The 27992-nt window shown below is 35.8% G+C and overlaps 1 protein-coding gene across 2 annotated transcripts; it reads left to right on the forward strand.

The window, feature by feature from the left end:
• The first annotated feature begins 127 nt into the window (after window positions 1-127).
• LOC124541549 (galectin-4-like) lies at window positions 128-27917 on the forward strand. Of its 2 annotated transcripts, none has more exons than XM_047119466.1 (8): window positions 128-333; window positions 3289-3377; window positions 6128-6335; window positions 7672-7815; window positions 11051-11123; window positions 25339-25355; window positions 26383-26541; window positions 27803-27917. In XM_047119466.1, exons 1-8 carry the CDS (start codon window positions 307-309, stop codon window positions 27842-27844), a joined length of 759 nt encoding a protein of 252 aa, XP_046975422.1. In that variant the 5' UTR covers window positions 128-306; the 3' UTR covers window positions 27845-27917. The 2 variants fall into 2 exon arrangements, with proteins under 2 accessions (XP_046975422.1, XP_046975423.1); XM_047119467.1 differs by having other exon boundaries at window positions 26386-26541.
• The last annotated feature ends 75 nt before the right edge of the window (window positions 27918-27992 follow it).

Consider the following 27992-nt stretch of genomic DNA (forward strand, 5'->3'; position numbering starts at 1 on the left):
ATAGATATATGTACGAGATGTAATACATATAATATGGTTCAAAAATGAAATAATTGTTATATTTACGTGGTCTTCATACGGCCTTTTTTGGTATGGCAATATTTCATTCAGTTTTGACGTATTGTTTTTTCAGATGCCGTCATATGACGTATGACGCATTCTCGTCTAATAATCAATTGCAAACTGTATTTTACTTGCGATTAAGGCGTAACCGGTGAATTTAAGTATAATATTTGCTAAATCATTGGAGATATATAAAGCAGTATTATTTAAGTTTAACAAGGACAGTTAATATACGACATAAATATGGCCGCACCGCCGATTTACAGCCCGGTAAGAAAACCTTTTATATTCTGCATTTTTAATGAATTTAACTCACATAGCGAGCTTATTACAACGTCTTTGGTGATTCCAAGGGCATCACTTCGATATCAGTTGTTCGTCAACGTAATTTACAAAGTAAATAGAATATAATCGTCGTTCTTACGTTGAAAGTTTTACATACCGATTTCAATGAAACTGTTGATCAAAAAGATGCTGTTCTAACTCAGTTCAAGGCCCCTTTCCTTTCTGCGAGTGCGTCGTGGTTATGCCTAAATAGTTTTTTCCTGTTCACAATAAAATTACCTTTGGGAAAAACAAATCATTAGTAACATTTATGACATACAAATATAGTTTTCTTATCTAATTAGATTGCTAATTACAATAGAAATTTTATAATTTATTGCTGCCCATTACACAAAGACATAACTCTATAATTACATAATATAATTAAAAAAAACATTCCCATAGACAATTTTACAATTGGCAATAAACAAATGAAAACTCATGTTAACAAAGTATAAATAAGGTTTGGTTAGATGATAAAAGAGCTTGGAGTTAGATTTCATTGAGTTTTATATAGAATGAAGATCTAGTAACTCATGAAAGCACTTGAGTTGTCTTAGTACAGAATATATTATTGAAAATTAATGAACACGGAGGGAAGTGCTGCAACAAACAATTTGGGACATAATATCTTAGTTCCCAAGGTTAGTGGCGCATTGACGATTTAAGAAATAGTTAATATTTCTTACAGCCTCATTGTCTATGGAAAATAGCCATATATGTTCGTGCGCTAACTTATACCGTAAAAAAAAAACTCATTGACCTATTTAAATTGAATTGTGTTTGATTATCTTTTATTAATAGGAAGACTAACTACTAATATCCTTTCCAATTTTTCTTGGTTGAGTTTAAATTAGGAAATGACAATCCAAAGCACTAATAAAACATTTTAGTAGTAAATAGTAATAGCTTGGAAATTTATGTCTAAGGCCTCATGTCTCTTTGAAGAGAAAGTTACAAGCATATTCCACCATGATGCTCCAATGTGGATTAGTTGATTGACCTGTGGTAGAATTCCTTTGACACATGCAGGTTTCCTCACAATGTTTTCCTTCAGCTCCAAGCTCGTGAAAGTTCGTATTAAGTACATGAAAATTTGGTGATGCTTGCCTGGGTTTGAATCTGTAATCATTTGTTAAGATGTAAGTGCTCTAACCACTGGGTCATATCAGCTGAATAAATAAATCTATAAAATATTGATGTAAATATTTTGTTTTATAAAATATTCTAAAATTTGAGAAATAACCTCTGAATCTTCATTCTTTATGTTTTATTCATGAAAATGTTTTATCTTTTCAAATTTAAATTATTCGTTAAATATAAATGTCGTAAAACGAAGGACAATAGTATACATATGTTATTGTGTTTAGATAGTATATTTCATTATTATGTCAATTGAATTATATATATATTAACATTTTTTTTTCATTAATCTATTCACATTAATTTAAAAAGCCCTAATTGATAACTATCACATATAATCAAATTGTGTACTCTATCAATACATTCTTGTGCAATTGTTGTGCTATTGATAGAGTGAGCCAGTGTAACTACTGGGCTTACCCCAGTAGTTATATCATCATGGTGGTGCATTGGTGTCGAATGGTCAATATTCTTAAGGACAGAGACCACTTACTATCAAGAGGTCCATTTGCTATTGGTTATCTTAAATTTATAAAGGTTATTGCCTGCCTATGCATAAAAATATATATACATATATGTTCAATAAAACTACACTTATTGCTTTGGGCATTAACATAATGCCCAAAACATCATCAAGAAATATAAATTGAAATTTTGAAACAAGGATTCAATCTAAAGTTATTCCTTAATAATTTTCTAATCCTTAAAATATCAGTAGAAACATTACAATATTAAAAATACTATTATTACATATCAAATATAAAAGAGGACTCAAAATTGATCCCTATGGAACTCCTATTTATAGCAAAGACTCAAAAGTCTTCATTCCATTAACGAAAATTTCCTGAGTTCCTTTCCTCGAGTATTGCTATGAGGTAAACATATTGTATTTCACTACTTTACTGTTAAAAGTTACGTAAAAACTTTTCATGGGTCACACAATCGAATGCTTTAGATAAATCCAGATATGCACCAGCACTCTGCGATCTCCAAGCATTACGAATATGCTATTCAGATCAAGTAATACTGACTCCCAAGATTTGTTATTATGTCTTATATATGTGTCTTAGGTAGGTAGGGCTTTGTGCTAGCCCGTCTGGGTACCACCCACTGATCAGATATTCTAGCGCTAAACAACAGTACTTGGTATTGTTGTGTCCCGGTTTGAAGGACGAGTGATCCAGTATAACTACAGGCAAATCAAATCAAATCAAATCGATTTTATTCAAGTAAACTTCACAATGAAGCGTTTTTGAATCGTCAATAATCAAATACTACCACCGTTTCGGAAAGCAGCTTCTAGCGAGAAGAAACGGCAAAAACTCGCATAGTTGCTCTTTTCACTCGCCTAGTTGCTCTTTTCAACATATAGGCATAACATCTTATTTCCCAAGGTTGGTGGCGCATTGGTGATGAAAAGAATGTTTCTTACTGTGCCATTGCCTATGGGCGGTGGTGACCTCTTATCAGGTCCATATACTCGTCCGCCAACCAATAGCATAAAAAAAAAATAGTGTCGTATACTGAATAATATACCGTATGTTCTAACGCTTTTCTAAAATAAACTTTAAAGGAAGTAAGTCTTGCTAGGCAAAGATTTAATAATTATGAAATGGACAAGAATTTAAAGAAGGATTTAGGCACTTTTCGTGGCAACAGATAAGATAGAACCACAGCTTTATATTTTAAGAAGATTTACTTCTATCATGTGTAGTGCTGCTCTCGTATTACTTTTCATCAATTGTCTTTTATTCGCAGGTAATACCATGCGTCCAACCAATTCCTGGGGGCATGTACCCTGGCCGCATGGTCCGTTTCCAAGGCAACGTTCCACCAGGTGGTCAAAGGTGAGTCAATTTTTAATAATTATAACAAATAAAATTTTAACAAAAAGAAAAACCGACTTCAAACAAAACACTATTTTAAAACAAATGAATATGCACGAAAAAGTAATAAAAATAATTGCGTATTCAACATATTTTGTAGAGTCTTCCTAAGTTAAATGAAATGAAAAATATTAGACTACTTAAAAGTCGATTAACGATTATATCATGTAGTTATAATTATTGTTATATTTGGAGCCGGTGTCAGCCACGGTGCCCTTGCCCCAACAATCAAAAGAAAGAAGCGATACGAGCCCCTTGATTGATCCAGTATATTATTGTGTAAAAGGTAATTTGTAAAAAACATATTTGTCAAAGTATTCTCGTACTGTTTTTTGATAGATATACTGTAGGGTTTTATTGGCTGACACCGACTCCAAATATAACAATAATTATAACTACATGATATAATCGTTAATCGACTTTTAAGTAGTCTAATATTTTTCATTTCATTTAACTTAGGAAGACTCTACAAAATATGTTGAATACGCAATTATTTTTATTACTTTTTCGTGCATATTCATTTGTTTTAAAATAGTGTTTTGTTTGAAGTCGGTTTTTCTTTTTGTTAAAATTTTATTTATTTTTTGATTTTAAGTGAAGCTGATGTTGACTAACTAATTTTTTTTAATATGGATAGATTAAACGTTCCGTTTATATGAGTCAGAAACTACTTCGAGGACAATTTCAAAGGAAACTTGCGAATAAAGCAAAAATAGACTTTCGAAAATGCGGATTTAATACGTCACGCGGCGTAAACTACAAGGATCCCTCGAAAGAGCTGTAATCGAACTCAGCAAAAAAACTTTGAAAAAGACCAACTATATTTCGTACATCATATGACATCACATCACATACACAAAATTTGATTAAAGATAGTAAGAAATTCTGCCCCATATCGCACCCTAACTGCGACCCGTATAGGAGTTCCATCACTACATAGTATAAAACAAAGTCGCTTTCTCTGTCCCTATATCTTTAAATCTACGCAAAGGATTTTGATGCGGTTGTTTTTAAAAGATAGTGTGATTCAAGGGGAAGGTTTGTGTATATAATACATGAACAATATAGTAAAGAAACACTGATAATTTTAGAAGTTTGCGATGTGATGTCGTATATAAACAAATTCTGTAGTATATTTAGTATCAGTATTGCACCCGTGCGAAGCGGGGGTGGGTAGCTAGTTGATTATAATATTCGACTATGATAATTACATAAACATAACCACATTACGGAAGGTGACTCAAATATCCAAATAACCTATAAATAAAAGATTCGACCGAGTATCGCTAACGTGCTCCTCAGAATCGTTCCGTTCCCTTCCGTTCCGTTACTTTGTCATGGATCCTGTGCTCAGAACCTTACCAAACTTTCACCAAATTACCCTTGAAGTATATATTTTATAATAAAAAAAGAATTATCAAAATTGGTTAACGTGATTTTCAGTTATTCACCTATTCGTCGCGCATATACATAATGCAAATTTAAGACTTATGTCGTTTTCACATGGATACCATCATCGGAAAAAAAAATAAAAAAAATGGGACCCCACGGGAAGCACTACCTTTCAAACAAAAAAAAAAATTATCAAAATCGGTCCACCCAGTGAAAAGTTATGAGGTAACAAACATAAAAAAAAAAAAAAAAAAAAAAAAAAAAAAAAAATACAGACGAATTGATAACCTCCTCCGTTTGGAAGTCGGTTGAAAACAGTTACTCTCTTTATGTAGAACACTATAAAATATAAAATAATAACAACAGCCTGTAAATTTATTTTTGTGTTGTAGAGGCGAAATGGCCCGGTTGTTAGAATGCGCGCATCTTAACCGATGATTGCTGGTTCAAACCCAGGCAAGCACTACTGAATATTCATGTGCTTAATTTGTGTTCATTATTCATTTCGTACTCGCCGGTGAAGGAAAACATCGTGAGGAAACCTGTATGAGTCTAATTTAATAGAAATTCTGCCACATGTGTATTCCAACAACCAGCGTTGGAACAGCTTTGTGGAATATGTTCCGAACCTTCTCTTCAAAGGGAGAGGAGGTCTTAGCCCAGCAGTGGGAAATTTACAGACTGTTGTTGTTGTAGTAGAACTATAACAAAACGCATGGAATATTTTAATCTTATTTTCGTCTCAGTAGAATCCACATTCCGAACCGGTGGTAGCTTCACTTAATACAGTTGTTAAATGACTTTTACATGGTGGTAGGGCTTTGTGCAAGCCCGTCTGGGTAGGTACCAGCCACTCATCAGTTATTCTACCGCCAAACAACAGTACTCAGTATTGTTGTGTTTCGGTCTGAAGGGTGAGTGAGCCAGTGTAACTACAGACACAAGGGACATAACATCTCAGTTCCCAAGGTTGGTGGCACATTTACGATGTAAGGAATAGTTAATATTATGTTGTCTTAAATTTTCGCGATTACACATTGAAATAAAACTAGTTATAATGGATTTGATCGCGTATATTACAGTCTACCCGTGACCACGAACGCTGTAAAGTGCTCGAAACGTCGGGATGCCAAAAATAATTAATATACGCGATTCAAATCCGTTATAACTAGTTTTATTTCAATAGTCAATATTTCTTACAGCGTCATTGTCAATGGGTGATGGTGATCACTTACCATCAGGTGGCCCATATGCACGTCCCCCAACCTATACCATTAAAAATGAAAGCCTACTTGAATGAAGTATACCTTCGTCACCAGGTTCGCCATCAACTTCCAATGCGGCCCCAACACGGACCCTCGTGACGACATAGCGATGCATCTTAACTTTCGTTTCGTGGAGATGTGCGTGGTCAGGAACCACCTGACGGCCATGAACTGGGGCGTCGAGGAGACCAACGGGGGCATGCCCCTGGTCAGGGGGCAGCCGTTTGAGGCCCTCGTGCTCTGTGATACTCAGTCCTTTAAGGTAAGTCATGAAAAGATCATAGTGCAAGATTGTTATACTATTTAAGGGATAGGGATACCTTACATTGGCCGAATAGCTACAACAGTTTGTAAATTTTCCCACTGCTGGGCTAAGGCCTTTCCCTTTAAGGAGAAGGTTTTGGAATTATATTCACATCGTATAGCAATGAGTCGATTATAATGGAATTTGTTATGACGTTGTTATGACGACCTCCATGGTCGAGTGTTGTGTACACCGGTTTTCATGGGTACGCAACTCTGAGGTCCCGGGCTCGATTCCCAGCCGAGTCGATGTAGATTATCATTAGTTTTCTATGTTGTCTTGGGTCTGAGTGTTTGTGGTGCCGTCGTTACTTCTGATCTTCCATAACACAAGTGCTTCAGCTACTTACATTGGGATGAGGGTAATGTGTAAAAAAACTAACTCCAAGGACATAGGAACTTATAATCCCCTAAGGCATAAAGGTTGTATAGATCAATTCTTCGTCTTAACTGAATTCCAAGCGAACAGTCCTCTACAAATCACATATTTAGTTTAGGTATTTTTTTTATAATTTAACTGAAATATATTTCAAAATAGACTATGTATGAAATGCGTCACATTGTCAGCGGTATGTCACTGTTCAATCTTTCGACAGCTTACAATCTCGCGGAATAGATTATAATCTAACGGTATTTTAAAATTTACGATGACGTATATACACATACATACAAACAGACCCATGGGCTGCACGCCTTAAATCAATTAATTAAACATAAAATCAGCCGTCAGTCATTTTGAATCGTACCACAGATTCTAAATAAATGTCATTTTAATCATATAACTGATAGTACACTCGCGTACTTTATATTTCTACGCAGTGTCGTAGTTAGGTGAAGAAGGGTCCCGGTGCATAGAAAAATAATCAGGCCCTCATCCCCTCTTTCTCATCCCTCTTATAAGAAATCTAATGGGCAGGGTCGTGTTGTTGTAGCTTCACAAGCTTAAGGTTTAGTTTAGAGGGCCCCCCTGAACTCCGGGGCCCCGGTGCACTGCAGCAGCTGTCTATGCGATAGCAACGCAACTGTTTCCACGTATTATTAAGAATCATCATCATCTCTGGCGCTACAGCCTCTTGTGGGCTTTTTCTATCGAGAGATGTTGTTTTCCAGTCCGAAATTCCCGCAGTTCTTGCGTCCTTATTAACACCATCTTGCCATCTAAGCTTTGGTTTTCCTGGGTTTCTGCGACCCTCTGATTGGCTTTCTGCAAGTAGTTTAGGCTGCGACCCTCTGGTTGGCTTTTTGCAAGTAGTTTAGTATTATTAAGAATACATTCCTAATATAATGTATTACAGATCGCTCTCAACGGCGTCCACTTCTGCGAGTTCCCTCACCGCCTGCCGTTCCAGCGCATCTCCCACCTGACCATCGACGGTGACGTGATGATGCAGTTCATCGGATTCGAGGGTGAACAGCCACCACCCAGCCAGATGTACATGGTGAGTTGCAGAAATGAAATATCTAAGTCATACAAGATTATATAGGAGACCTGTACCCAGAGCCGCATTTAAAGGTCTGGAGGCCCCCGGGCCACAAAGCAGTGGGGGCCTAGACAAACAGAAGCGTGAACAACCTAATAATTATATTATCATGAATTAATTACTTTTTTTATAGCAATCATTATGCTATGAGTTATGTTGTCTTAAATTTTCGCGATGATTACACATTTAAATAAAACTATTTATAACGGATGAATCGCGTATATTAATTATTTTTAAACATCCCGACGTTTCGAGCACTTTGCAGTCTGCCCGTGACCACGAACACTGCAAAGTGCTCGAAACGTCGGGATGTTTAAAAATAATTAATATACGCGATTCATCCGTTATAAATAGTTTTATTTAAATGCTATGAGTTAATAGGTGTACAAATAAGTTTTGAGGGGTTTACAAAAGATGGTATAACTAGTACTACATTGCATTGAACTATCTTGAAACTTGTGTATTCATGTTAAAACGTGTCCATTTTCCTATCGTAGGAACATTTACTTCGTTGAAGTGTAAACGACAGGTATTTTTGAGCCCCAACAATGTCAACTTTTGTGCCAACTAAACAGCATTTGCGGGAAGCGCTGCCTTTTTGTTTCAACTTAAAGAAAAGTGCAGCTGAAGGGCATCGACAGCTATGTGAAGCGTATGGAGAGCATGCTCCATCAATAAAAACATGCGAATATTGGTTCCGACGTTTTAAAAATGGTGACTTTGACATCACTGACAAAGAACGCGAAGGACGGCCAGTAAAGTTTGAAGGCGCTGAGTTAAAGGCATTATTGGACCAAGATTCATGCCAAACTCAAGAGGAACTTGCTAAAACCTTAGGAGTGACTCAACAAACGGTTTCAAGCCGTCTCAAGGCATTAGGTATGGTGCAAAAAGAAGGACATTGGGTTCCGCACGAACTCAAACCGAGAGACGTCGAACGCCGTTTTTTCACGTGCGAACAACTGCTCCAAAGGCAAAACCGGAAGAGTTTTTTGCATCGAATAGTGACAGGAGATGAAAAGTGGATCAAGTACGACAATCCAAAGCGCAGAAAATCCTGGGGTAAGCCCGGCCATACCTCAACTTTAACGGCCAAACCCAATATTCATGGCAAGAAGATAATGCTGTGCATCTGGTGGGATCAACTTGGAGTTATCTACTATGAGCTACTCCAGCCTAACGAAACTATCACTGGAGAACGTTATCGACAGAAATTGATGCAATTGAGTCGAACATTAAAGCTGAAACGCCCCCAATATGTCAAAAGACATGACAAAGTCATCTTTCAGCACGATAACGCTCGGCCACATGTTGCTAAAGTTGTCAAGGAAACTTTAGAGGCACTGAACTGGGATGTCCTACCACACCCGCCATATTCGCCAGACATTGCTCCTTCGGATTACCACTTGTTCCGGTCCATGGCTCATGCACTGTCTGAGCAGCACTTTACTTCTCACGAAGATTTGAAAACTTGGCTTGATTATTGGATCGCCTCAAAAGATGAGGATTTTTTTAAACGCGGTATTCGTATGCTACATGAAAAATGGGCAAAGGTAATACAAAGCGACAGGCAATATTTTGAATAATATACACTGTACCAGTTTTTCTAAATAAACATTCAAAATTAAGAAAAAAACCCTTAAAACTTATTTGTACACATAATATTTACTTGTATCGTTAACTTTTAAAATATTAAATAATAACATTATTATAATTTGACTATATCTCGGTATTTGTTAACTTGCTGAAAACTGTGGCCCCCACTAATGTGGAGGCCCCAGGGCAGTTGTCCCGGTTGCCCTCCCCTAAATACGGCCCTGCCTGTACCAGTGAAAGCCTGTGTTCTGGGGATTCCAATACCTGCTGATTGTACCTCTATGTATGTTTTTTTTTGTAGTTTTCGAGATATGAACGTTTTATTACTTCTCGGTAGAATCTGCATTTGAATTTAATATAGTTGTTAAATGACGATTCAGAAGTTCTTGTAAAAGCCTACTTGAATAAAGTATATTTTGATTAACGTATAAAACTTTACCTATAGCTAGCATAACCCCCGTTTCACCCAATCAAGTGATAAATAAAAAAGTATTCTATGTATTTTCCCGGAACTCAAACTGTCTAATACAAAATCCCATCTAAATCGTATCAGCAATTTAAGCGTGAAGAGATAAGAAAAATCATAACACTCGTAGTATTCATAACTCAATCAATATAAACTATGAAATATCTTACCGGTTCTTTAAAATAGAATCTACATTTAAACCGGCAGTAAATTACATTGAAATTAATTTTATTGATATTATCTAAAGCTGTGTGAGTCACGCACACAGCCACACGTACATAGCCTAAACGCTTGAAGGTCACACTGACCTTCGACCTTCGTGTAAGACGCTTCCATTCAGAATCGAAATATATTCAGCTGATCAATGATAGCGTGACAAGTCTCACACATAATAATGACAATGGTGTAAACTGTAAAAAGAGCGCTTCAAGCGCTATGAAAAAAATTGAGGGGGAAATGGACCAGCTGATGGTAAGCGCGACAGTAGCGCTGTTAGAAATATTGATCGTTGGAAATACATATGTAATAAAAGTAATCATATCGAAATTGAAATATGCTTTTGAATCATTTAACAACTGTATCAAGTGAAGCTACCGCCGGTTCTGAATGTAGATTCTACCGAGAACAACCGGCGGAAAATCAGTAGTTACTCTTTTTTGACATTTAAAAATAGGCATGTTAGTTAAATACAATTGTATATGTATGTGATATATCTAGGCTGGTTGTCGACAAGTATGCTCCATGCTTTTTTATCATCTGTAAAATCCTAAATTGAATGAGATGCTTTTTTTATATAAGTATTGAAAACTACAGCCTGTAAATTTCCCACTGTTGGGCTAAAGCCTTTTGAGGAGAAAGTTCGGAACATATTCCACTACGCTGTTCCAACGCGGTTTGGTGGAATACACGTGTAGCAGATTTTCTATGAAATTAGACACATGCAGGTTTTCTCATAATGTTTTTCCATCACCGCTGAGCACGAGATGAATTATAAAAACAAATTATTTACATGAATATTCAGTCGTGTTTGCCTGGATTTGAACCCGCAATCATCGGTTAAGATGCACGCGTTCTAACCGCTGGGCCATTTCTGCTCTGAGTACTGAAATGTTTTTTTTATATTATTTTCAGTCTGAACCGCCCGCGTATGGCGCGTACGGAGCCCCGCCCGCGTACGGCGCCCCCGGCTACGGAGCGCCACAAGGTAAGCCTTCAACCTATACAGCTATCCTGTGAGAAACTCGAAACTCACTCTCACAAACGTGAAATGTCAGATGACTTGTATATATAACGCTAATCCTAAGTCGTTTTGTCACAAGTGAGGTGAAATGTGAGTTCTGACAGGAAAGCGTTGATTAAATGAAATGCGTAATAAAGATTGACTAATGATTTTGTGTATTGTTGTGTTTTTAGTTAGTTTTTGATGATGGTAGGTGGTACATATGGTTATAATAATTAATATATAATTAGATTATCTTACGGTTTTCTTTTTGGGGTTAATTGGTTTTCTAAACTGGTGGTAATTTAAAATCTGTGATTTTTCAGACTTGTAATGGTGATGGTACCACCAAACATGAATATCATTATAATTAAAATGTTATAATAATTTCAATGATAATAAACACCTACCATCAAATCTATTTGGATACCTTTATATAAATAAACAAAAAAAAAATTGTAACTGTTTTGCTATCCGTCGTCAATTTGGCCGGTTAGCAGAACAGTATATTTAATGTGATATTCAAGACACAACATTACACGAAATAATAATAACTAATCAACTAACATTGTAGATATGTCGATAATATCCATTGGTTTCGCTTATGAATGCATGTTTTATTAAAAGAGGATGAGGTTACATGTTTCTAAAAAAGTTGAAAATACTTGTAATGGAAATTGATCCTTATCGCTATATAAATAAGAAGCATTATTGTATATCGTGTTATCAAAACGTTGATTCCTATTGACAATTATGCTAATATGGAATCCTTCAAAGAACATTACGTCTTGGTGGTATAGCTTATCTAAGTTGAAAATACTTGTAGGGGAAATGAGCCGTATTGCCATACAAATAAGAAGCATTATATCGTATTATTGAAACGTTGATTCCTATTGATAATTTTGCTGATAAAAAATCCTTCAAAGAACCTTACGTCTTGGTGGTATAGCTTAGGGATTATCTAAGTTGAAAATACTTGTAAGGGAAATTGAACCGTATTGCTATGTAAGATAAGAAGCATTATTGTATATCGTATTATCGAAAGGAATCCTTCACATTACCATCTTGATGGTATAGTTTCGAGACCATTTCGTCAGAGTATCATGCGATGAGGTATCGTGTGGCGCCCTCTGGAAAGACGGAGTGGGTTTCAGTGGTTTTTTAAGTGGGTATTCCGTTGTGCCGCAGCTCGTCGTCTTGGGCACAGGCAAGTCCCACATACCTCCTCACTTCACGTGGGGGAAACGCGTAGTGTTTTTTCAGAGAGAAAAAAGGGACCATTTTTTTTACGTAAGACAATTTTGGCTAGTTTTTGTGTCTCTTCCCCCTAATATAAAAAATAATAATAATAATAGGCCCATCTTCTCCTGCTTAATATTTATTACGTAAAAATCAATTTTGCTTCATTTTTCAATGTAACAATTTTTGAAACGTTTATTTGTAATTTCAAAGGTTTTAAAAATACCCATAAACCATGTATGTACATAGTGACATATTATTCCATTAATATTTTCCACTGCGAACTGTTCTTGATTAATATATCTTTATTTATAATACATCACTATTGCACTTAAGTAAAAAAAGTAAAGTAACAGCCTGTAAATTTCCCACTGCTGGGATAAGGCCTTCTCTTCCGTTAAGTAGAGGGTTTGGAACATATTCCACCACGCTGTTTCAATGCGGGTTGGTGGAATGCACATGTGGCAGAATTTCGAAGAAATTAGACAGATGCAGGTTTCCTCGCGCTGTTTTCCTTCACCGCCGAGCACGAGATGAATTATAAACACAAATTAAGCACATATATATAGTGGTGCCTGCCTGGATTTGAACCCGCAATCATCGGTTAAGATGCACGCGTTCTAACCACTGGGCCATCTCGGCTCTCAATCTCTATTGCACTTAACAACTTATATACACTTTAATTTTGCCGCTCAGTTCCGATAACATACAAAACGCCATTTCTTTTCGATACCCTAATGAATACCATAGATAATTCACTTCGACCAATGGTATAGCGTAAATTCAAGGTCAGGCAGTCTTGAGACTTGCTTCCAAAGCATTGATTTTCTGTGCAAGTATTTTCAACTTTTAATAAAAATTCCAGCGAATATCTTCGACCTGGTTTGATATACTTGTGCTTGGTAGCAGAAGTATATTTCATCCCCTTTAAAAACGATCGATGCCCGGTTATAAGGTATAGTCGGTGCAATAAAAGGTTCGTCACCATAAGATCTATTTTCGCGTGCTCAGTACGAGCGATAATCTGCTTTACGGATCGAGAGTGACATATTCCGTCGCAATGATTCGATGTTTAGATTCAAAAGGTACTAAGGGCTTAAGACTTGATAAGAATTAATTTGAAAACTGACGAAGGTTTTCCTATTCTGACTATAGAAAGAAAGACTCGTTTTGCTTACGTGCAGTTGGATTGTTTTTGTATTTAATAGGCTATTTGATAATATTAGTATTTTTATGGTGTATGTTGGCGGACTATCATATGGGCCACCTGATTGTAAGTGATCACCATCACTCATAGACAATAACGTTGTAAGAAATATTAACTATTCCTTACATTGTCAATGTGCCATCAAGCTTGGGAACTAAGATGTTATGTCCCTTATGCCTGCAACGAGGGTTGAAAATAATACTCAATTTATTCAAAAATCCATAAATAAATTTGTATTATTTTAAACGTTTGTTTATTGTTATGTATGATAAAAGTGAAAGTAACTCTGTTTGTCACTCTTTCACTACCAAACCGCTGAACCGATTTTGATGAAATATGATACGAGGCAAACTTAAACTCTAAGAAAGGCAAAAAGACTACCTTTTTGCCTAATACATGACAACCAACGAAGCTAGTATTACATGAAATTAACATTTGTGTTTTACAATTGAAAATAACAGCCTGTAATTTGGAACATATCTCCAAACCCTCTCCTCAAAGGGAGAGGAGGCCTTTAGCCCAGCAGTGGGAATTTACAGGCTGATGTTGTTGGAACATATTCCATCACGCTGTTCTAATGCGGGTTGATGGTATGCACATGTGGCAGAATTTCGATGAAATTAGACACATGTAGTTTTCCTCACGATGTTTTCCTTCACCGCCGAGCACGAGATGAATTATAAACACAAATTAAGTACATATAAAGTGGTGCTTGTCTAGGTTTGAACCCGCAATCATCGGTTAATATGCACGCGTTCTAACCGCTGGGCCATCTCGCCTCTACCCCTCCTTCCCTCTTCTACCTCTCCATTGGTCAGTTTGGTTAAATTGTAAAAATGCCATATCTTTACAAGTTAACCTAATGGTGTTTTAATAAATAAATATTTACGTTACTCTTCGTAAGCAAAACGAGTCGTATTTTGAATATAGTAAGCGAGTTTGAGGCAATTAATCGGTACGGTTGACAACAACGTGGTTATATAACATGTACAGTCGTCAAAACAATTGTAAATACAGAGTGTGTAAAAGTTCATGTAAAAAGTTATCTATTTAATTTAAATAATGAGCTGTGTGTAAAAAATGTAAATCTATGTAACTTATCGACGATAAGACCATGAAATTCCAAAAATAATCAAGATATCAAAAATAGCGTATATATGTCGATAGAGAATCTCTTTCTCATCAATATGCCATCAGAAGTGAAAAACGATCAGATGTCATTATATATAAACCAGCATTTTAGCTAACTAACCCCGAAGCCCGGATATAACAGTTCAAATACAAGTATACGGTTGCCAAGTACACGATGACGGTACACAAAAAAGAGGATGATTTACTTTCTCGAAAGTTTATGACGACTTCCGTGGTCTAGTTTTCATGGGTACGCGACTCCGAAGTCCTCCGAGGTTAGAGCGTTCAAAGTATTACATAATGCAATTTTTGAAGATTTTTAGTACCCCTTTGTAACGCACTGTAATATTTTTCTGTACCCCCCCCCCCCCTCCCCATCTCTAAGCGTTAGATCTCTAAGCGTTAGATCTCTAAGCGTTAGATCAAGTGATTATATTTACCCTAAAATCACAGAAAGTTATGTAATAGTTATTATCGTTGGTGTTGATAAAACTAATTTAAACACGAGATTTTTAGTCCACAACGCCTGGGTATTTTTGTTGTTTTTTAACAAATAACGACCAGACTAATACAATCGAGGGATTCCCCGTGAAACATAAATTAAAAGGTTGGCCATTTTGGGAGATTTCATTCCTTAATATTATATTTTTAAAAAATGTTACATAATGTGATGCAGGAAAGACCCGCCCCCTCTCTCCCAAATTGCGTTTCGTAATACGTGAACGCTCCCACTCTAAAGCGCCATCTATGATTACGATATTGCAACTACGAATTTAGAATATGATTACCTTGGCCATTCAATAAAGACCGTGAAGCTTAAGTAAATCATTATGATGTGGTTTGGGATGTTAAAATGATAACAAATTACAATTTTCAACCCTCTGGGGTTAACGGTATAGGTTTGAGAGGGTGTAAAGCGTTTTTGTTTTTAACTTTGTGAAAAAAATTGTTAGATGATTCTTGTAGATAACGTTTGTTAAATAATTAGCTGTTTCAATTGTAATAATCGTATTAATGAGAGTTACATAATTTTCTGTAACGCTGTTGTTTTTTTTTAATTAATAAAGTGTAAATGGGTGCCTAAGAATGTGAAAGGTAAGTATTCTTTTTCATTTTGTAGTTACTGGTTGTGGTTGTGTATTTTTTGCGTTTAACACTTGTTTTGGTGACGGTTTTACTTATGTAAATGTATATTATTGTTGTGCAAACTCACTAGGTATTGTATATAATATTAATAATCGTTTAAGAGTTTTTGTTGATGTTTATGTCAACGCTCTAAAATTTTTGAACGTTACTCAGTACAGTCAGCAAAACAATATTGCGAATGTACAATGAGGATTATTTAGAATAAAAATAAAACTAAGATCCGATTTCAAAATTATAGTTATTGGATAATATTATACAGTCTGAACAGACGTTTAGTTATAACTCGACTATTAAGATATTTCGTCCCCGTTCCGTTTTTTTTATAGATATAATGTAAACGATATTTACATAGACGATGTACTTACCAAGGTCTATAAATTAATTCATTGATATATAATAATAAGACACGTATTACAGATATCCTAAAAAGCACACATGTCAAACACCTGTTGAATAACATCATATATCAAATTGTTCAAAATCACTATACCACGCACCATAAACATTTGTCGTATATATATGTCACCGTAAGATTCCAAACATCGTTAGATTACAATATATCTCGTGAGATGGTAAACTGTCGAAATATTATGAACCGTAAAATATGATTGCAATTTAGATTATAATCTATCTCGCGCAATTAAAAAACACATACAATTTCGATAGTTCATAATATTTCGGGTAGGAGTTTTTATAATTTAACTGAAATTTACTTCGATAGATTATAATCTAACCAAAAAGAAATGCGTTAAATTGTAAAGAGTATGTTACGGTTCACAATCTTTCGAACAATCTCAGGAGATAGATTATTCTAACGGCATTAACAATTTTAGTGTGACATATATAATACAATACTGTAACATTAAAATACTCATACCCACTTCAATTTAACTTGTAACGTTCCTACAGCATCTTCGACAACAATTAAAACATTTCGGTTATCCACAGTGAATATCATATTCCAATGAAAGGAGGTATAAAGATAAAGAAACTTCAGATTCACGTATATCATGTGATTCGCTAATAACTCAGCTATATTGTGCACTACTAAGAATTTATTATTAATATATATTAATATATCTCTATTTACTTGGTGGTAGGGCTTTGTGCAAGCCCGTCTGGGTAGGTACCACCCACTCATCAGTTATTCTACCGCCAAATAACAGTACTCAGTATTGTTGTGTTCCGGTTTGAAGGGTGAGTGAGCCAGTGTAACTACAGGCACATGGGACATAACATCTTAGTTCCCAAGGTTGGTGGCACATTGACGATATAAGGAATAGTTAGTATTTTTTTACAGCGTTATTACTTGTGGGTGATGGTGACCACTTACCATCAGGTGGCCCATATGCTCGTCCGCCAACCTATAACATAAAAAATGAAAATTATAATGCAACAATGTTACAAACTCAAACTCAAATAACTTTATTCAATATAGAAGCATTACGCTTTCTTATTGATGGTCAATTGAAACACTACCACCGGTTCGGAAAAGAAAATACCCCGACCTGAGAAGAACCGGCGAAATAAACTCAGCGGGTTTTTTTTTTGTTTGTCTCATATATTATATAAACAATTTAATATGAGATGAAATAGCCAGGAGGCGATCGTCTCATTCCCAATGTGTGCTATCGATCATAAACTCATTAATTGTATAATAACCTTTTGCACACAAGCGTTCCTTAATATATTTTTTTAATTTGGCATACAACTACTTATATGCACTTTGAATTTACTCCCAAAATTTGTATATACAGCATCGTTAACGTTCAAAAGGGCATGATTTCTCATATCCATAGTGATCATAGACTAATCAAGCTCTCGACCAATGAGATCGCGTCAATTCACTGTCATATGCTGTTTATTTGACTTTTTCCTTGTTTTGATTGGATTATAGTATAGATTATTAAAGATTCAAAATTCTCGACCAATTATATCGCGCCAATTATTCGTGGTAGGTTTGTTAATGGCAAAAGTCGCCACACACAATTATGTATGTTATTATTTTAATTTGTTCTCATTATTTTTTGTATGTATACAATAATGATACTAATTATATTAACACTAATAGTTTTTTCGTAATGCTAGAAATGTAGCACTTTTATTTTTTGCTATTGCAACATTATGTTTTTACTTTTTTTTTTCATTTCGCAGGCTTCTACTGAGGGCTTTTGTTCCTTAGCGGTGATACAGGTCGTCGTGTGTAGGTATTACCTTATTTTTTTGTTTAATTTAATCTGTAGTATTAAGTTTTAAGTATAGCTTACTCCATCAGTATTCTGCATTGTTCTCATTTGTAGTTCATTACAAATATGTTAAATGTAATATCGATTAGGCATGAGTTCGATATATCGAATATAATTTAAAGTCGGATGTCGTCGGAGCATCAGATCGATTTGATGATGACGTCCGTTTCATCTCTTTCTCCCATACCGTACAATCTTAAGTTAAACAGAGACAGCGATATCTGAAATTGGATGTCACGCCGATATTCGATCCAAATATTCGATACACAACCGATGTCACAAAATTCGGTTATAGCCCATGCCTAATATCGATAAATATACAATCTATATGTTATGTATTTCAATTAATATATAAATTCGTGAAGTGATACTTTTTTGCTCGCGATCGATAGTTTTAATTCTGGATCTGAGTGGGTTACAATAAAAGCAATGTTAACCATCATTGCTTAAGATACCCCCCCCCCCCCCCCAAAGCTTGGCAACTATTTCGTTGCGTTTCTTGTGTCTAGTAACACTGGGATACTTACCCGTCAATTGGTCGATATATTTAGTTCTCTTGTTTGATAAAAGTAACAGCCTGTAAATTTCTCACTGTTGGGCTAAGGCCTCTTCCATATTCATAGCATATTCCTCCGCGCTGCTCCAATGCGGGTTTGTGGACTCTCATATGCCACAATGTCGTTGAAATTAGACTTTTTTATGGTATACGTTTGCGGACGAGTATATGGGCAAAATGATGGTAAGTGGTCACCATCAGATTTACTCATGAAGTTTTCTTTCACCGCCGAGCTCGAGATGAATTATGAACACAAATTAAGCACATGTAAATACAGTGGTGCTTGTCTAGGCCCGATCTCGCAATCATCGGTTAAGACGCACGCGTTCTTACCACTGGGCCATCTCAGCTCTCTCTTGTTTTTCATTACAAAGGTAGCGTATTGTTATCAAAAGAGTCTAGATCAAAAGAGTTTCTCTTCAGTATTCTGTTTGTAAGTAATTCCGTAATGATTACGTGTTTTTTTTTTAATTTCAGGTGGTTTGTGAAGTATCGAGAGGAAGCAAAGATAATATAGTCTATGTTCTATGACGTAGAGTCGCACCTTACCGTATTTTTAATTTGTATCTCATTTTTAATATATACTATGTGATGTATTGTTTTATATATGATTTATTAGGTTGTTTTTGTCATTATATGTTTTTATTCGTACGATTTATTTTTATTTATGTCATCAGAAATTTATGCAAAGCGTGTTCTACAGCTCATGATTACTGATTAATACGTCTGTATGTGTAATACATAATTTGTTTTTTTTTCACTAATCACAGATGAGTTGAATTTCGACCAATGATAGCACTTCATTTCAAGGTCACAACCCCTCCATTTGTAATAGACAATATATACGAAACAGATTATTAATAAAGACCAAATTTCTATTATTTTCAAATTATTTTTGAACGAGATACTATTATAAATAACGTAATATTTTTGTTTTTATATTTCCATATCGTCGATATATTTGAGTGTTAAATTATGCTGCAGCCATACTTGCTGCACGGTGTTATCAAGTGTGGCGGCTAGCTAAAATCTGCTAAATTTTTATATATGAAAGGATTTTGAACCTGGAGGCTAAAGTGGAATGTAAACTTGTTAACATATATATACATATATATGATATTTCACGAACGAGTTCTACGTCGAGTTTGAAGTTGGTTTTTACTATATTCAGTGTTAAAGTGGCTGGTTTTTTAATGTAATAGTTTTTCTTATTGCTATTGATACAGCTTGGTATTGTTTCATTTATAGTAAACTTTCGGCAGCTATGAGTATTTAAATGATACAGATCTTTTGAATTATTTTATTGATTATTGTGCTATTGGACTAATATTTTAATTGCAGTAATTCAGTACTTATTGGGTTAATTATAATCCTATTTATTAACAAACATTTTTTACATCAGAAGTGTTTGTAAGAAAGAAAGAAATCAAATTAGCTCATTGTCTTTTTTTTAATATCATTTGTCAAAACATATATGCGACCTCTTTTTTATTTTTGTCTTTTTTTTTTTTAAAGTCGCTTTAACACTGTTTTAATTTATTTCTTGTTAGTATTATATATAACATTAGGCATCCTATGTTGCATTTTCTCGTTTTATGTAAACTTTGTGTACAATAATGGTGGTTAATAAAAATATTACACGATATCTTGTATTTTTTTTAAATTATCCTTTTCAATTTGATTTAAGTTGGGCGTGTAAAATAATCAAACTGTAACTCCTTCCAATTATATAGAATATTTCGGAGATATTAAACGCAACCATTTAAATAATCTTTATTTCATGATATTAACAATTTTATAAATTCCTCAAAAAAAGGGTCAATGCGATGTGGCGTTGCTATAACTATATATATATAAAGTATTTGTAAATCCAAGTTGTTTATTACAAACTTAGAAAGTAGAAGATGAACATCCGTATTTAAATACTGTATATTATTTTTTCCAATTTTATTCAACATTTAATACTAATTTTTAGCATTTTTAAGTCATGTATAATATATGACTATTATAACATTAGGGTCATTCATTATGTTTTAATATTTGCTATATTACCTATGTTATCTTCAGTTACCAATGGTAGCTCATCGATATAGATAACAAACAACAGTGGACCCAAAATATAGCCTTGTGGGACACCAAGCTGAATTGTTCTTAATCGAGAGTAAAAATTGACTTTATTCCGAAAGACATTGGCTGGTAGATTTGAACATGACGAGACCTTTTGGCTCGTCTTCTTGATAAAAAAAAATTAAAAACTTAGTATTAAAAGTTTACAATTAAAGTGGAGGGTTGAAATATCTGGCTCCACTGTTATTGCTAAATAAATTGATGGTTTTACCAAACCACTCCTTCACCCGACACACTTCACTGATACGGTAGTTCTTTTCACCGATTTTACAAAGGCATTCGACAGAGTCTGGCACATCAGTATTTGTGGTAAACGGTACTAACTAGGATTGCTTAAAAGACGTGAGGTTATTGTACCAAACAAAAATCAAGATATAATTTAATCAAGTAGGCTTACAAGCACTTTTTAGACAGACAGATGTTTTTCTTTAACAGAAGACTAGCAATGTCCCATATTAAGAAATAACTAATATTCCTATTTACTCCTCCTTTTAAGCTTATCACTTGTTTTAATGGGTACCACAATAGACCAAGGAATCAGGATCGAACTTGCGACTTTTACATCGCTATTCCCATTAACCATTGCGCTATAGATGCTTCAATGAATTGCTGACTACAATGAAAAGAGTCCTTCTCATTTTTCTGATTTTCTTGAAGCCTTTTCCAATGCCCCTGTAGACGCCATTTTAATATCCGAAAGTTGGTTAAAACCTTCTCTTAGTTCCTGCTTATACAGTCTTCCTGGATTTGTGCTAATTCGGAACGACCGTATAGGCAAAGGTGGCGGAGGTGTGGCTATTTACCTACGCTCTGAGATTCCCTATAATATTCTTTTTTCATCTCCTTCTTCTTCTTCGTTCTCTGCTGAATTTTTATTCATTGAAATCCGTCTCAGGGGTGTGAAAGTGGTTCTTGGAGTTATTTATTGCCCTCCTGCTGTTGACTATTTCTCTTCACTTGAATCTGTCCTTGAGTCCCTTTCATCGGATTACACACATCATGTAATCATGGGTGATCTGAATACAGATATGTTAAAAATGACACCACGTTCTTTAAAACTTTCTAGTCTCTTAAATTCTATTAATTTCAACATTCTCCCTTCTGGAGCTACACATCATAACTTTGACTCGAACGATACTTGGTTGGATGTTATTATAGTCTCCTCAACAAATGATGTCATTAAATATGGTCAATTATCAGCTCCCGGATTCTCTCGTCACGATCTTTAATATGTGTCCTACAAGCTTAAGCCTCCTAAAATTAAACCTCCTACAGTGTGGATGCGCAATCTTGCTAAAATTAACTTAGAAAACCTAAAAAATGATGCAGTATCGCTTGACATGTCTTTGGTGTATAATTCATCAACAATTAATGATAAAGTTTCTCACTTCAATACATCCATTTCATCACTTTTTGATAAACATGCACCAATGAGTCCTGTCAAAATAAGAAGACCGCCCGCTCCTTGGATTACCAAAGGGGTGCGTATGGCTATGTCTCGTCGTGATCGTGCTTTCCGCAAATATAAACATGACAGGTGCAAAGAAAATTGGGAGTTATATAGGGCCGCACGCAACCGGTGTAACTTAATGGTAAGAACAGCCAAACGCCACTATTGTCATATTAACGTAAGTAACTCGTCTCCGGCCTCAATATGGAAATTTCTACAAACATTAGGCATAAATAAGCGAAACAATAATTTTTCTTTGCCTTCATTGTCTCCTGATAGTTTAAACTCACATTTTTCTTCTTGTACTCTATTATGTCCTAATATTAAATTACGTACTATTTCAGAAATTGAATCCATGGCCTCTCCTTCTTTTAACGACTTCGTCCTTTCTCCAGTGTCTGATGAAGAAATTCGTAAAATTATACTGTCAATCTCTTCTAATGCTACTGGTGTTGATGGCATTAATCGATACATGATAACATCTATTCTAGACTATATACTGCCAGCTATAACTCACATTGTAAATTTTTCTATTTCATCAGGAGAGTTCCCTGTACTATGGCGTAGAGCTTATGTTATTCCTCTTCCTAAAGTTTCCAACCCCTCCCAGTTAAATCACTACAGACCCATTTCCATTCTTCCTTTCCTGTCAAAAGTCTTAGAATTAAGTATTTACCAACAAGTTTCTTCCTTTGTTTATAACAATAATATTCTCAGCTCATATCAGTCAGGTTTTCGACCAGGCCATGGTACAGCTACTGCTCTTCTCAAAGTAACTGAGGATATTCGGATTGGTATGGAGAATAGATTGATCACCATACTGGTCCTCATTGATTTTTCTAACGCGTTTAACTTGGTTGATCTTGATATTGTTCTTGCCATTTTTAAGTATTTAAACTTTTCTTCATCAGCTCTGGACTGGTTCTCCTCATATCTTCGCGGCCGCCAGCAAGCGGTCAGGCTGGATCAATCTCTTTCAGGGTGGCTTGATCTATCTGCTGGTGTGCCGCAAGGTGGCATCCTTTCTCCTATTATTTTTTCTATTTTTATAAATTTTCTTACTTATAACATCGACTGTTCTTACCATTTCTACGCCGACGATCTGCAACTCTATATTCATACTAAGTTGGAGGATATCGATTCAGCTGTAAATAAAATTAATCGAAACCTTACTTATATATATGACTGGTCTAATAAATATGGTATCATGGTAAATCCAGCTAAGTGTCAGGCGATCATTGTTGGTAGTTCGCGTATCATTTCCAAGTGCGATATTTCTTCTTTGCCAAATATCGTGTTTAATAACAATATCATACCTTACTCTCAAAATGTTAAAGATCTCGGACTGCACATTGATTCAACTTTGAGCTGGAAGGTGCACATTAATGAAGTTAGTCGCTCTGTCACCGCTACCTTAAGGTGTCTCAATAGATTTAGAAATTTTCTCCCTATTAAAACCAAAGTTTTGCTAGTGCAAGCCCTTATATATCCGATCATCGATTACGCTGATGTGTGTTCGATTTCGATCGCCTCATAAATAATTCCCTGCGTTTCATCTTCTGCCTTCGAAAATTCGACCACATTTCCCATTGTCGAGCCGAACTCAAATGGCTCCCTATCCGCCAACGCAGGGATTTACGGCTACTGTGTACTCTTTTTTCTATTCTTTTTGACCCTCTTTCCCCTGATTACTTAAAAGATAAATTCAAATTTCTCTCTGACAATCACGATCGACAGCTACGCTCTATTGATTCTCTCCTTCTCTCTTTTCCCTGTCACTTCTCTGGTTTCGTAACTAACGCTTTCTCTGTCCAAGCTGTCAGATTATGGAATAAACTTCCGGTAGAAATTAGAAAGGCTCCTACTAAGACATTCTTCAAGCGTCGTTTACAGGATCATCTTATTAAAAACCTCTCTTAATTTTCTCTTTTTTTTCTCACTACGCTGTGTTTTTATAATTTCTATTACAACTCTGTTATTTTATATCATGTATGTATTATATATATATATATAGTTATAAATGTGTATTCTTATGCATATATACAATATTACCTCTATGTTCTTGTTTTATTATTATTACTATCGTATTTATTATAAAATTTATTGTTACCGCCTTCATGACTTTCTGTTTGGCCTAAAGGTTGACTGGTAGAGAATGCCTTCAGGCATTAAGTCCGCCTTTTGTCACAACTTATGTTGTTGGTCAATAAAGAATTTTAAATTAAATTAAATTAAAAGAGTTCCATCAGTATGATGTGAAAGATCTGCCTTGAGTCTAAAAATAAGGAAAATCTTTCAATGAAATTTTATTAAAACATCCTTTATCGAATAATCTTTGCTTTGTGCAAGTCCGCCTGGATAGGTACCAACCACTCATCAGATATTCTACCGCTAAACAACAGTACGCAGTATTTTTGTGTTCCGGTTTGAAGGCTGAGCCAGTGCAACTACAGGCACAAGGGACATAACATCTTAGTTTCCAAGGTTGGTGGCGCATTGACGATGTAAGGAATAGTTAATATTTCTTACAGCGTCATTGTCTATCGGTGATGGTGACCACTTACCATGAGGTGGCCCATATGCTCGTCCGCCAAGCTATTCCATAAAAAAAATAGAAGATAAATCTAAATATACTTTATTTAAAAAGGCTCTTACAATTACAAGGTCAAGGAAAGTTATAAAAGGGTTTTCTTATAGAATTGAATACCATGTAGCCGAATATATTGACCAACGTTTATTATGGTCGCGTTACGTAATGAAGTTGAATGTAATGGTAACTAAAAGTTTTAACGTAGATTCTATCGAGAATACTCGGTCAGAGATTATTGTCGAATTCCGTGGTCTAGTAGTGTGTACACCGGTTTTTATGGGTACGTCACTCCGAGGTCCCGAGTCGATGTAGAAAAAGTTCATTACTTGTCTATGTCGTCTTGGGTCTGGGTGTTTGTGGTGGTTACTTCTGATTTTCCATAACACAAGTGCTTTAGCTACTCACATTGTTGTCCAATATTAAAAATAATTTTATTTCCAAATTTCCTCTCCTTCTAAAGTCTGTTTACGTAAAGTGTGATGATTAAATGAAATATTGCTTGTTGCAGGTTTCGTGGGGGGAGCGGTAAGTACTTATTTGATAATCACTTCTTATTTTGAGAGTTGAGACTTGAATCCGTTAACTGAGCTTACATTTTTAAGTGCTCCAGCAAAAATATATAACAAACTACCAACCGAAAGTACATATGGAAAGTACTACTTTATTTTTCAAATTTTGGTCTAAAATTTGGGAGCACTAATAAGCTTGGTCGACGGGTGCTACGTTTTTTTTTATTATTGTCAAATCTGAATGTATCGATTTATTAATATTTTTGCTAATAAGAGTACAAGAATTATATAGTACTAGTATAAAACATATAGTACGACACAACTTAGTTTGTAAAACCGATCACATCCGAATTAAGTACGCTCTCACAAATTATCAACATTTATTTCTCATGTGAATATGATCTTTACTCAAACGTAATAACTTGTAATATCATACGACCTAATATATTCGTCAGTTTGACACGTCGATTTACACGCACTCGCTGTCTCGTGTCGAACTGACGTGAAAATCTACAGCGACGAATAGCGTCGAACGGCGCGATAGGAAGCTGTTTCTATGGGTTGTGTAAATCGGCAGTAATCGGGTTTATTGAATCTGCCGATGCTACGTCTAAGTTGTGTCGTACTATAACAACAACAACAACAACAACAGCCTGTAAAACTGCTGCTGGCCTAAAGGCCTCCTCTCCCTTTGAGGAGAAGGTTTGGAACATATTCCACCACGCTGCTCCAATGCGGGTTGGTGGAATACACATGTGGTAGAATATCTATGAAATTTGTCACATACAGGTTTCCTCACGATGTTTTCCTTCACCGCTGAGCACGAGATGAATTATAAAGACAAATTAAGCACATGAAACAGCGGTGCTTGCCTGGGTTTGAATCCGCAATCATCGGTTAAGATGCTCGCGTTCTAACTACTGAGCCATCTCGACTCCGTACTCCTCCGTCGTACTAAAAAGTTGTAGTTAATTCATAATGTTTGTAAATATCCAAAACTTATGGTACTTATAATGTATGTGCAATTGTGGTACAATTAACAGCAGCCTCAAGGATACGGTGGGCAGTACGTGCAAGGTGACCAGCGTCGCGGGCTCGGCACGGGCGCGGCCGTCGGGCTCGGGGTGGGCGCGCTGGCGGCCGGCGGGCTCGCGGGGTACGCGATGGCCGGCGGCTTCAGTAATGACAGTCCGCCCAGTGAGGTGAGAACAGCTCTTAAAGTTTTAGACGACAGGAGTTTGGCAGCGTCAATGTTGGACATTTCGAAATTAAGCTTATCTGATAGTCCAAGATTTTTAGATATCAACAACAACAGCCTGTAAATTCCCACTGCTGGGATAAGGCCTCCTCTCCTTTTGAGGAGAAGGTTTGGAACATATTCCACCACGCTGTTCCAATGCGGGTTGGTGGAATACACATGTGGCAGAATTTCTATGAAATTTGTCACATGCAGGTTTCCTCACGATGTTTTCCTTCACCGCTGAGCACGAGATGAATTATAAAGACAAATTAAGCACATGAAACAAAGGTGCTTGCCTGGATTTGAACCCGCAATCATCGGTTAAGATGCACGCGTTCTAACCACTGGGCCATCTCGACTCTCTATCTCTATCCGCTCTGCATAAAATCTGAAAAAGGTGGGAAATTTTGTTCTCTACAAAAAATATTTCTTCGGTTTTTAACGTAAAACTTACCGTTTCCGAGATATATGCAAAAAAAAAACGTTTTCCAAGATGGCGGCTAACGCTCGCGGTTTCGGGCGACAGAAACTCGGTTTTATACTTGGGGGGCACCCTCCGACATAATCCAATCGAAAAATCACGTAGAAGGATTTTGTGCAGAGCGGACCGATTTTTGGTGCTAAAATTCCTGGACTACGAGCACAAGATCGAAAGCAAAGTTCGGAGTTCGCTGGGTTGGAATCTGATAGTTACTTAAAATTGTGGACAGTGGGTTTCTGTAACAATTCACCATATACACAGACTAACGTTTCGATCGAATCCAAATAATTAATGTTATCAATGTAGCCCTTTGTGGTAGGGCTTTGTGCAAGCCCGTCTGGGTAGGTAGTAGTACCCACTCGTCAGATATTCTATCACCAAACAACAGTGCTTAGTATTGTTGTGTTTCGGTTTGAAGGGAGATTATGTGTAACTACAGGGGAGGGACATAACATTTTATTTCCCAAGGTCAGTAGAGAGGAAGGTTTTTGTATACAATACATGGACAACATAATAAATAAGCACTTATAGTTTTGGAGGTTTCTAATGTAGTGTCGTAAATTAACAAAATCTGTAGTATATTTAGTATCGATACTGTACCCGTGCGAAGCAGGGCAGGTCGGTCACTATCTATTTAAAAAAATCGCATCAAAATCCGTTGAGTAGCGACTTTGTTTTATACTGTGTAATGTGTGTGTGTGTGTGTGTGTGTAACGATGACGTGAACAATTATTGTTTTCAGGCACCAGCTGTTGAATTTGGTGGCGACGACTGGATGGAGTAAACTCGCCTTTACATAGATAATATAATATATATGTAATAAGACGTAAAAAAAAGTATTTAGATACATCGTTTTCTATAAAGTATTTTAATATTTCGTTGCAAATTAAATTGTGATTATAATTCGTGTTATGCTGGCGCCAGACATGCGT

Source organism: Vanessa cardui, chromosome 28 (assembly GCF_905220365.1).
Source record: "Vanessa cardui chromosome 28, ilVanCard2.1, whole genome shotgun sequence".
NCBI classification, from domain to species: domain Eukaryota; kingdom Metazoa; phylum Arthropoda; class Insecta; order Lepidoptera; family Nymphalidae; genus Vanessa; species Vanessa cardui.